General features: G+C 36.6%; 1 protein-coding gene across 1 annotated transcript in view; it reads right to left on the reverse strand.

Moving 5' to 3' along the window:
• AFDN (afadin, adherens junction formation factor) overlaps positions 1 to 12996 on the reverse strand; it is a gene marked incomplete at its 3' end in the record, with an annotated part of 130818 nt that overhangs the window by 53371 nt on the left and 64451 nt on the right. Inside the window, exons 13-16 of the mRNA XM_082481149.1 lie at positions 7711 to 7772; positions 6607 to 6812; positions 2924 to 2944; positions 2037 to 2182 (exon numbers count right to left, since the gene is read on the reverse strand). Of these exons, the coding sequence (XP_082337275.1) occupies positions 2037 to 2182; positions 2924 to 2944; positions 6607 to 6812; positions 7711 to 7772 (435 nt within the window). The remainder of the gene's footprint in view (positions 1 to 2036; positions 2183 to 2923; positions 2945 to 6606; positions 6813 to 7710; positions 7773 to 12996) is intronic.

The following is a 12996-nucleotide window of genomic DNA, read 5'->3' on the forward strand; positions in this document are numbered from 1 at the left end:
CACAGTCACTTAAATGCAATATCGCTACCACACTTGTAAGTGAAGTTCATACACTACATAAAAAGATGCTGCGAGGCCAACCTTTGGTTCTGTAAGATTGCACAAACTATTTTTCCAAACAGAAATACACTTTTCTCTGTTTTAAAATCTACCAAGAGTAGTACTAAAAGAAAAATAATTTTCCTATTCTGATCCAGTGCACAAGACCCTGAAAATGGCCCTAGTGCTCTGAGCAAGTATTTTTTTTGATTGTTGTATTTCTCTTCTGTTTTAGTATTCTTTCTCTTCTGATTTATACATTTATACATTTATACATTTTCTGTTAGGAACTGAAACTAAAGGGACTCAAATTGTAATCACATATATAAAGGAAAACATTTCATGGCTTTCTACAACTCCTCTTTCTGTTCCAGTGGTAACATTTCTAATTAAATACCCTCAGTTGGTAGAAAACAAAAGCCATGGCAATTTCAACCAATTCTGGTGTATGCCAGTTACCATCAAATAACATTTTCACAGCAGATTTATTTCTTTTCATGTTTCTGTTGTGCTTTTTTATTTGCCTTCTAAATATATATTCCACAGTTCTTGCTCCAAAAGTTTAATATATCCATTTGAAATCTTCTTTGTTACAGTGTACTTAGGAAAGAATTCACACACAGCTAAAATTGAAAAATATCCTTTTGCACCCAGCCTGCTCATCATGTACAGGGAAAAATACAGTGCCATTCCTTCCTAGCCACAGAAATACTCTGTCTTCAATGACTAACTGGCAAATTGAAGTAGCAAAGAGCTGTTTCAAGACACCAGTCCAGAACAGTGACCTGTGGCAAAAAGGCATAGAGCTTCAGTAACAGTTAACAATTTAGAGGTGCTATAAAAAATTGAAACATTTTGTCAAAATAGCTACTTGATATAACCTATTTTCCCATAGTTCACCAACAGAAAAAATAAAAAATAAAATCTGTGGGAGTACATACAAAGTGTTTTGGTGCTTTTCTGATACCTTTCAGAAGTTCAGAAAGCAATGATAAGGTTTCACATACTACATATTGCTCTTTAGAGCACTACGAACCCCCTTTAAGCTAACCAGGTAAACCATGGTCACAGTACAAAAAAAGGATTATATTCTGTACTATTACAGAAGTATGAAAAAACTATATTTCACATAGACATCCTACAAGTAGGGGAAGGCTGGGTTGAGTCCCAGCCACTCCCACCTTGGGTGACTCATACTGGGACTGGGACTTCTCTAAACATTAGTTTCAGAGACACAAGTTTGGTAAAAAAACCCAACTTTTTTAATACTGTCTTGGGGAAAAAAAAAAGTAAATTGAAATATGTACAAAAATTAAGCCTTTCTTGTTGATTATCTTGTTATCTTTGTTCGAGGATCCTTTCCTCAGAAGGACTTCCCTTCCCATTGGATACTTCATTCAATTTTTCTTTTAATCAGTATTGTAATTGCCTGAGCTGACTAGCACAGGTTGATTTTACCCCAAGCCAAAACCCGTCTTTACGTTTATAAGAAAAAATTGTGCAAAAAACCCCACTGTGCAAATTGCTGTTTACATGGATTATGAAAGGACTAGATTATTAATATCATTAGAAGCCCTTAAAGAACACAAGGTTCATTACTTTAGAGACCCGTAAATATTTAAACCTATGCAATTATATATTAGCAGCAGAAATAACCTTTCCTTACATCTCCATAAAAACATTAAATTAAAAGAAAACAAGCAACACAAACTAAATTTAAATAAAATTTCCCAAAACTTTTTATTTGCAGCCTCAACTATCACAAGAACAGGTAACAGATGAAACTCCTTGAATAGCCCAGTGGTCTATATTCCTAAAACAAAATATCTGTCTAAAGAGGTAAGTTTAGCCTCTCTTACAAGGCCTCCTCTCAGATATTTAACAATACACAAAAGACACTAGCGCTGTACCTAAAATTTGGCAAAAAATGTGAAGTTATTCTAAAAACCACAGAAACATAGAATATGTTAAGTGAACCAGAAGTTTGACAGCCTTACTTGAATGCCATTTGAACCAGGTGTGCCAAAACATCTTGTGCATCCACTGTAATTCGGCTAAGATCACGGTCTTGCTTTATGAAATTCAGTAATTCAGATGCATTTGCCATCCAAAAGGCAAGTGCCCCAGCAATATTCTTCTGTTTCTGTAAGTAGAAAGAAGCAAGAAATAATACAGGGAAATAGTTTTCTGATAAAGCACGGCATCTTAAAAAGGCTCCAAAAGATAGACCAGTACCTTTTCCCATTTCACCAAACATATCTCAGATACCAGATATTTGCAAAATGTTTATATGTAATATTGCAATTGCTGTAACTGGTAAGTTCAATTTTAACACATTCACTGAACACAGAAAAATCTGTTAAATTGCCAATAGCAATATCAATAAAGCCACGGCATAAGCATCTAGTTACATGGTGCTAAGAGCTTAGCGGAATGCAGTATCTGGTAATCTGTGCACTTTTAAGCGCATATTCACTACTGCCCACTGCCACCCTGATACTGCGCTCACTGGCTTTGATACCAGGTGATTCAGTATCAAGTACTGATCTATCTCACCATCTCCCGACCACAAATGCCAGGCCAGGCAACCTCAGATGAAATCCAAAGAATAGGAACCACAAACAACGAAAAAAGAAAATAAAGGGAAGAAAAAGAACTTTGGTCATTTCATATCCACATTGAAGTGCGTTAAGCAGAAATTATGGAATGCCATAAAAGTTGCAAAGTCAAAAAAGGATTTTAGTACTGCATGTTCCAGTTGCTGAATGAGTGTTATGAACCGTTCAAGTCCAGCTGTTTGAGTATTTTATTTTGATATGGAAGCAGCATGAGAAACTGAGCTAAGCCAACATAGCTAGGATCAGTTCCCAGCAATATATCCTACCTGATCAACCTGGTCTACCTCCTGGAGAAAAACGGACGAAGGAAATCAAACAGAATAGAAGAAAGAAACTTGTGAACAATCATGATAGTTTTAGAAATAAAACACTAATATGAAGGTACAACACTTATGTTCACAGTTATACACAGATGCATTAATCAGTAGCTACGATGCAACTGAGCCCCTTTTAAAAATTGAATTGTTTTAAAAAGACTAGTAGCACAACAGCTAAGAACTGAAGTGCCCACATGTCATAATTAATTCAAGGAGTGTTCTATACTATTTGACATCCCAGACTAGTTGGTTATTCCACGCTCAGTGCACCACAGAAACCCTGCAGAACTTTTTGCAGGCAATGGGGTAACTAGCCAACCCACACTGCTGCAATGAAGACAATGTACAAAAAAACACAAAGGGGGACAGAAAATCCACACCAGAAAAAAAAACAAACTAAAACCAAACAGAAAACATAAAAACACCTAGGACAGATTTAATAAATGGCTTTTCAATTAGAGAACGAAAAGACCATTTTAAACAACAAAAGAGAGTCAAATTAAATACCACACTAAGCTGCTTAAACGCTGGTACATAAAAGCTACACTGAGCTGAGCAAAAAAACCCTCCCACCAGATATGTTTGTCTGATTATGTAAAACTGAGCTGCTACTTATTTCTTTTTGGCTTTCTTTTCAGACCACTCTCCCCAACCTGCAACACAGTGAGCTTAGATACAAAAATTTGAGGTGTCCTTTGCTGTTACTATTATAGCTTGAGTTAGAGCTCAAAAAAACCAAAACAAATTGCCACTCCTTTTTTGTTTCTTTCCCCTTTCAACCAGGGCACTCTAAACTGACTGAAGATGTGTTGGCACAGAATGAAAGGAGATGCTCCTTCTACAAACAAATGTTAAAATTCGCAGAAGATCAGAAATGCTAGGGAATGATTTGGAAAAAAGAATAAAAATCAGGATACAAAAAATTGGCTTTTTTGTATTGAGTTAAGTTTCTATTCCTAGATTTTTATTAAAAGTACTGAGCCTTCTCATAGTTCTCTTCAATTTTATCTATCTTGTATGGTCTTCTGTAATATTTGCATCACTAATGCAAAGACTACAAAAAGTCACAGACTTAACTTGTTAGCAAGTACTTCTTGAGTAACTGCAGAAAGCTATCCAGATTGAGTCTCCTTACGATCTACACAGGCAAAATTAGGATTGAAACAATTTATTTTACTCCCACAGTACAGCACAAGACTTTGTGCACCTTCCCTCTACGGTCTGTTTTGGGTGCCTCTGTCTTCTCCATCTTGCCCCCCTCTGTCTTCTCCATCTTTCACACCCTCAGATCCCTTTCGGTACAGGCATGCCTTACAGTCTAGACATACAAAAAAGCTATTGTGATACCACAACCTATTATGTGGTGGTTTAACTGTGACAGCTATCGATATAACCACTCATTCTACAGCTTAGATGAAGTAATTTGACTGAGCTTAGCTAATACTGTTTATTCTCCACTAAGACAGGTCAAAGCTAATGACATTTTCCTGGTCAAGCTTTAGAATCAATGCACTTCTTTGTCTCCAGCCCATTAACCTTGAAATTCACTGGTGTTCTACTCTTTCATCATATTTGTAATTTTCCCCCTTTCCTCCAGCTTCTTCAGCATTACATTTGTAAAAACCGCTTCCCAACTTTCTTTAACCTCCAACTCTCATCAGTTTATTTCTTGCCACTAGATAACATCTTTCACAAACCACAAATGCAACCACCACTTCCTTGCTGATGTCTTCCTTAAATTTTAGGTTGGAGATTAGATTGTGGCTATAGAGTTGCAAGGCTGTAGAAAAGGCCTTTTTAAGAAAGGACAGCCCAGACAAACACTTTTGTTAACAGTATTACAAAATTATAATTAGGAGGATTACATAAAATGCACTTGCTTGCAACAACCACAAGGATGGACTTGATTTGGGAAGCCCTTCTCAGTGCTGTAAATGACTGTTTTCACAGAATAATCTATTTTCCAGCTTTGATTTGTTTTCAAATCAAACTGATGTTTGAGCCCACCTCTCTTATCTTCTAGCAGATAGATGGTTATCTGTTTTAGTTCAACATCAAGAATGCAGAACTTTATATTTGCTTTCCCACTGTACTCATCCCTGTCACCCAAGTCTTTTTGGGGTCATTGTTCCCCGTCTACATTAGTTACATAAAATGAGTGACCTTCCTTGATTTGGCCCTGGAACTTCCAGATTATATTTGAAGCCTGCCCTTTCATAGTTTACTTTCCATTCTCCCAAATAAATTGCTCATGTTCAGGCTCTTTGCATTTCATGTTCTCCACTGCTGCCAAAGTCTCTCCTCTGACTTTTAATAGATCCACTCTTCCACAGCCAGATCTTATTTTTGTTATAGCAGAACCTGAATATTTAACTTTTGATACCATTTCAGTTTCATCAAATATCCATTTACCACGGTATCAAGACTCAAACTAATGTACTGGTTCATCAATTCAGATTCAAACCACCTTTCAACCTCTCATCATCTTCCAAATGGACATGAAAGGCTAGTGTTTGTCTTCGTACTGTAAAGTGTCTTCAACACTGGCATTTTCTCCATTCTTTCTTGTGAAAGGCGGGAGCCTGTTGTTACTGTTTACAGAGCTGTCTAATAACATTCTCCCTACTGAAAGCTCCTCTAAATCATTACAAAAGCTGAACAATTTTGGTTCGCTGTGACTTTCATGCCACTCTTGTTGTATACTCTCCTCTTCTCCCTTAATCAACCTGATGTGTAACACTTGCATCATAAATTCTCTAAAGCAGGACTGATGGGTTTGTATGCTTGTACAGTGCCTAGTGCAGCAGGGTCCTTGCTCTATACAGGCTACTATGGTAGTACTTTTTGCAACAAACGTATATGTTTTAATAAATATAGAAATACATTTCAAGTTTTCCTCTGAGAAAAACCTGCAAATAAATATTACAATAATTAATTAGTTCGTGAAGATACCTGAAACTAGCACTCCTTTTTCAAGAAATGACCATTACATTTTATCAACAGTTACATAATGCAAGGTATTGTCTAATTTCACAGACACACAGTTGATCTTATCCTGCACTCCTGCACAAAACAGAACTCCCCCTATGCTTCTGTAGAAGCCTTGCCCAGGTAACAGCAATAGCATCAGACTATATATGACAGAACATTTGAGAACTTTTATGTCTCTTTATAAAGCAAATTTGTCAGCTTGGTTCAAAAAGTCCAGTTTTATTACCATTTTTGTGGTTACAGGAGTTGTAAAATTAACAGGATCAAAATTAAAGAGTTGTGTTTCTTTTTTAATATGTTCACTTCAAGCATCAATCAGTGCAAACAACTGCTATCTATACAATATTCTTTAATAGGCATATCCAACTTGTTTACCTAGAGAACAGAAGAGTAAGCTCTTCTCAGAGAATGTATCTTCAGAGCAACAGCCCCTCCCTAACCTCCCACATGGCTCAGGAGAGCGTTTCTTACCACTCACAATATTCACTGACACAAAAGCAAACCTTCGTATGGGCAATCAATGCAAGTATTAGCTTGACCTTTAACAACAGCTGGTTAAACACGAAGAAAAAGACTAAGGTTACTAGATAATCTACTAGGTGTATTTAATTCCCTTGACGTGTTTTTGCAGATAAACTCACCTGTATAACTCCTTCCATCATGTTCACCATCTTGTTGACTATTGCAATGACTTTGTGAGTACGCTCAGTAGGGGTGATGTCAGGTCTGTACTGGCTTGACAATACATACCGACATGTCATATACAAAACATACGTAGGTGACAGCTTAAAATGAACTGTTGAGCTATTTGTGTAATTTATAATGGCAGATAAGAAGGCATCTTCAGCTGCAGAGAAAGCGGAAAAAAATATGCCATAAAGCCAAAGACAGAAAGAAAATTAAATAAAACAATTTCATACCTTGGGGCATAGAGGATTTCTTTTTGGAGGCAGCAGCAGGGAGAGGGGAGCAACTTATAAGAATTTGAACTCTAAATTGTTTATTATATTCTACAGTTACTTAGGCACAATAACAACACACTTCTATATAAAGCTGGAATATCTGATTATCAGGAAACATTTTGTACTATTTTCTCTCTCTGCTGAAAATTTGCATCTTCAAGGGAACAGGAGAATGCAAGTTTTCTCCTGTCTGTTTTATTCCTACAAAGCTCCCTTATAGGGAATTTTATACTAATAAAAATCTGTCTTTGCTTGCTTACAAATCTATTTAGTTTCAAATATCTGAATCCTGGACAATCTCTGGTATGATAATTTTTCTACCACATCTGAGACCTTAAAAACCTCGGGACCAAGATAACAACAACAACAAAAAAAAGTTTAAATTTTCATTTAGAATTTAAGCAGATTTTATGTAAAATGGCTTTTGACCAAGATGCAATCTATTATCCGAGGTATGGAGGACTGTGTATAGAAGAGAATGGCTTCAATGTACTATTGAGGAGGTGGGATTAACAATTTTTTCCACAGTTAAATTTGAATATCTGAAGATGAAGTGTTGAAATGCAATTAGAAATAGATATGCACGAACCTGCCTCAATACCTGAAGTGTCTGTTCACCCTCTCCAACACAATAAATTATATTACTGGATTAGCTATCACCTGTTTAATCATTATTCTTTTCAATGTTTACTTAATTACCCTGAAGTTTTCAAACAGACTGAAATATTACACCACAGAGAAACGTGTCAACAGGTTAGTGTTATAACTTCATAATTTACTCACAGCTTTCCCTGAATTCAATACTGGCAGGTAGTATTAGTTCTGGTCCATGGGTATCCTGAGGTCTAAAGAAAGAGGACAAAAATTAAAACAATCCACACAGGTGATGTTAATTCCACTATAAAATGACAGATTTCCCCAAATATACTGGTTCCAAACGCTGACAAAACATCCTTCCCCAAAATGATCCTTTTCCTACCTGTCCTCTGGAATCATTCAAGCTATATGTCTGCAAGACAACAGATCAAAGTACAGACTTGAACTGTGGAGTCTGTGATATTAATTAACATCCTCTTCTGCACTGTATGGCAGACTGATAGGATCAGTTTGCCATCTGCCATCGGCAGGATTCAAATAACAAATTATTCATGGACACATGAAAGAAAGTGAAGGAAGCTTCAACTGAAATGTCAGCTCGGTTACAGCAAATGTACTTTGCTAGCTTTAATGCCCTCAAAATCAATGAGAACTTGATCAACTTATTTGTCCTTTTGTCTGATAAGGAGGTAAAGTCTAGCCTGGCTGTTACTATGCTACGTTATGAAACAGCAGTCATTCCATGAGCACTAGAATTATGTCCTCACTTAAACTGACTGCAGCGCTCTGTCTTACTTGGACCTATCAGAGAATTCACAGAGGAGAAAAATGAACAGAAAATTCATTTTTCTGGTGTCTACAAAAGGTTAAGCACCTATTTCATTCCTCCCTCAAGCAGAAGCATTAATTGAGCTGTTCTCTGTAGATAGGCACCCATTTTTAGGAAATATGTAAAAGCTTAATAGCTTCTGCATGCAGTAGCCATTTTTAACCACATGCAACACAATAGGTAGCCTTCTACTTTCCCCAGCAACTTTGATAAAGAAAGGAATGTATTACGATTATATAAATCTTATTCTGAGAGATTTTAGTTATGCCACAAAGCAGAGATAGGACACTGAAAGTCTTTATTCAGGTATCTCCTGTAGTAAAAATCCACGAGACATCTTTGAAGGCTCAGGCCAAAGGATCTAAAGTTAAATTTTATGATGTTCAATCAAAAATCTAAGGGTACCTTTGGGTTTTGGTGGGATTTTGAGGGGGATTTTTTTTAACTTGCAAAAACTTAAACCAGAGAACTCGGTTATACCATCTAGATGATGCTCTTTTTTTATTCTAAAAGGAGCTCAACAAAATGAAGTTCTGGGGAGCTGAAAGTTAAGGAACAGCAGGCACAGCAGGGCAATATGTACACAAATTTCTGCCAGTTCAGTTACATTTCAAACATGACAGCATGCTCTCTTTATGAAGAGCACTCATCTGGTGTGTAAATTGTAGCATTTCCTCCGGCTTTATTGCAATAAATTTAAGATGAACTGATTTCTCACTACCTCCACACTGTCAAAAGTGCATTGTCTTCACTGAGAACTTAATTACTTCTGTAGAAGAATAACTAATACTCACACAGCGTTATCAAAATAGAACTATAGTAACAACTCCAGTGAAATTTTTCATCTGTCATTATAGGAATGGTAGTAAGACAAAGAAATGTTTCAACAAACTGGCTGGTAAACCAGTGAAAGATTTCAGCTGATCATTTATTTCCTTTTCTTTAGAGCACAAAGGAACAGGATTCTCTATCTTCCCTCCAATGGGAGGGAAAGCGGCACAAGAGATGAGAATTGATGTGGATTAGTGCATGATTGCTTACAGAATTTTGGAAACTGGCTTTAAGAGAGAAATGAATATGAAGTAGCAAGAGGAAAGACTTCTTTAAAAAAATGTCAATTTAGTTTTACCTGTAAATTAGTTCTCCAGGAACAGATGCAGCAGTCAATTATTTTAACTACCTTAATATGAGTTTCCTTAAACTAATGTACCATTTTCTGCCTTCCCTAAGCACACACAAAAGAAAAACTCTCTAATAAAGTTTCGCAAATTGGAAATTGAAGTTAAAATAACTCTCTGTGCTTCTGATATGATAGCAGCTAGCCAACCTGCTTTGTTACGGGATACATTTTAAGAATATATTGTCTTTGTGCTATTGCTTTTATAGAAAAATCATCTCTGTAGCAATGAAATTCTCTGAGCTAAACAAGTCTGAAAGTCTAGTTAGGGTATGTCTAGCAAGGCCATAAAATATTGATTAGGCATTGTCTCCTCTCCAAGCATAGTGTCAGGTAACATTACATTTTAAAATTGCATTAAAAACAATAATACATTTTAAAGATATTTCTGAATTGTCCTAGATAAATTGTCTATGATAAACTGCATAAAAAAAATAAAATATCCTGTGTCCTTGTTGTGGTTGTTTTAGCCAGCATACTACCTCCACATAAATTTTGTAAGGCATGTTAAAATTAGGAATCAGGTAAATGTCTGCATTCCATTAACACCACTTACATATCACTATTCTCATTTCCAACCAAATATATTTTTGAGAACTCATGAAGAGTATCCAAGGCAAAAAGTAATTTTTTTTTTTCTTATAAGCTTGCTCATGCTACTTGAAGTCAGTTATCTAACGAGGATGTATAACCATAATCCTTAACTAAATAGTAGTCATCTTTTATTTCACAGAATCACATTTCAGTCAGAACAACCATACCCAATAAGTAAACTGGAGTGATGCTCTCAAGATTTTTTTTTTTCTAGAGAATAGAGATGAAAAAATAAGGCAGCCAAGTTCTAATTTTTGGTCTTCAACCCCTTCAGTGAGTGACGAAGAAAGTCTTGTATGCCTTATTATTCACCTTTGAACAGCAGTGATGAACACACAAAAAGAACAGACAAGGACACTTAGTACAGATGTGGACTAGTTGTACAGTAACAAGAACCTGGAACTGCTCAGTGAACATTTTTTGGTTTTTCAAACTAACATAGCAGTTACTTCACTCAATGCTGTATTTAGATAAATAACTCTCAGTGTAATTATAGAACACATACTATATACATATAAGATATACACAGATATAAAATAGCAATGTCAATGATGGTGATAAAAAAAAAAGATCTCTGTGGTTGTACCTATCACAAATCTAAGCGTAATTTGGATGCGTCTCAAAACATTTCACGCATAAAGGTATCAAGGTGAAAAAAAACCCTGTGTATAGTAAAAATAAGACTACTACGCATATTCTCTTCAGAAGAAATTAAAAAAAAAAAACCAAACTTTAAAAAAGTAATAAAGCCAAGATGCAGCTTACAGATGGCTCTGTATTTTTGAAATATACAACTACAGCACAAGATAATCTGCTTTATAACAAGTGCTTTTGCTGAAAGGCACAAATACAGAAATTTAATAATCTTCACACATATACAAATGCAGAGTTAGAACTCAGGAAATATTAACAGTCGAAGCCTCAAGAACTTCTGACAGGCTATAAAAAGTTCACAAAGTAGTTTTCTTGATCTTTTGAGATAGGAAAATTACACTTAACACGCTAGGACTTCAACAATGAGTTAGATCTTCAGCAAACTCAATAAAAACCATTCTAAAAAAAAAAAAAACAAACAAAAAACAACCACTCAAGATGCCCAGGCACACTAACAAGAAAGCGCAGAGTAGAACAGAGTTGTATTCTACTGTAATTTCACTGAAAGCATTTAAAAGATGTCCCTGCCACAAAACACTAGAACATAAGAAATTCAGTTCAGGTGGAACATAATTTTCTGCCCTTTTTTTTTTCCTTTAACTCTGTTTTCTGGCTAGTGAATAATAAATCCACCTAAAGGTACTAGAAGCTTCACAACTTGAGTCACTGCACTTTTTAACCCTGCAGCACATTTACCTTACCTTTACCATTTATCATAGCAGTTCATCTAAATTTAAAGCTGATTTACGTAGACAGCAATACAATCTTGTATTTTTTTTTTTAACATTTGAAAAAAAAAAAACACTTTTCACAGAGTCACAGAAACTCTGAGGTATGAAGGGACCTCTGAAGATCATCTGGTCTAACTTCCCTGCTCAAAACAGGGTCAAATACAATAAGTTGCTCACAACCTTGTCCAGTCAGGTTTTGAGTATCTTCAAGGATGGAGACTCCACACCCTCTCTGGGCAATCTGTTCTGGTGTTCAATCACTCTCACAGTAAATAGGTTCCTCTAATCGTGTATTTACACACATTGATCTGCCCTGAGCCTTCTCTTATCAAGGGTATGTAACTCTAGGTACCCAGTCATGCTTTTCATAAATATGTTCTTTTTATCAGAACTGACCAAGACACTGGACTCTGGAAAAAAAAACAAAAAACAAACCAATCACACTGAAGCTTAAGTTGAAAGGGACCTCTAGAGATCATGTGCTCCAAATTTCTGTTGAAAACAGGGCTTTATCTAGGGTTATCCAAAGCTTGTCAAGCAGAATCTTGAGAATTTCCAGTGAGGGAGATTCCACCAGTTCTCTGGGCAACATATCCCAATGTTCACTTGGTCTCACAGTGAAGATTCCTCTCCCCTGCTCCCTACAGCCAGACAATTTTCCCCAGAAACAACTTCTGCTCATTGCCTGTCAACCAGCATCCTTGTGATGACAGCACCTCCATCTTCTCTCTAACTACCTTTTTAGGTATTGGAAGATTGTGATTAGACCCACACTGAGACACCTCCACCCTGAGACACCTCCTCTCTAGACTGAAAAACCCCAATCCCTTCAACCTTTCTTCATACATCAAGTTCTTTAATCCTCTAATCACCTCGGTGGAAATGTCCCTTCACAGGACTGTTGCCAGTTGTTCAATCTCTTTTGAACTGGAGACACCAAAACTGGACACAGTATTCCAGGTATGGCCTAACAAGAGCCAAGTAAAGTGGGATAATGACACCCCTTGACCTGCTGGCTGTCTTCTTGCTGATGCAGCCCAGGACATAGTTTGCCTTCACTGCTGCAAGTATACACTGCTGACTTTAGCTTGCTATACACCAGGACCCAAGGTTCTTTGCAGCAGAGCTACAACCCAAATGGTCAGACTTCAGCCTACATTGCTCTTGGCGTTTTCCGTCTCATGTCCAGGGCTTCACATTTACTTTTGTTAAACTTCATGCAATTCCTGTTGCATAGGTCTCTCTGAACAGTGGCTCTTCTTTGTGGCTTATTTGCTGTCCTACAAGTTTGGTATTAGCCACAAACTTGGCGATGATGTATTCAATGTAGTTACCCAGACTGTTGATACAGTTACTGAGTAGTTTCAGATCCAATACTGACCTTGAGAAACTCAACTCACGATCAGCTGCCAAGTTCAACTTTGAGCCATTAACTATCTCTCTTTCAGCCTGGCGGTTTAGCCAGTTTTCCACCCACCTTGTGGTCC

This window comes from Vanellus vanellus, assembly GCF_965231255.1.
Source record: "Vanellus vanellus genome assembly, chromosome: 3".
NCBI classification, from domain to species: Eukaryota; Metazoa; Chordata; class Aves; order Charadriiformes; family Charadriidae; genus Vanellus; species Vanellus vanellus.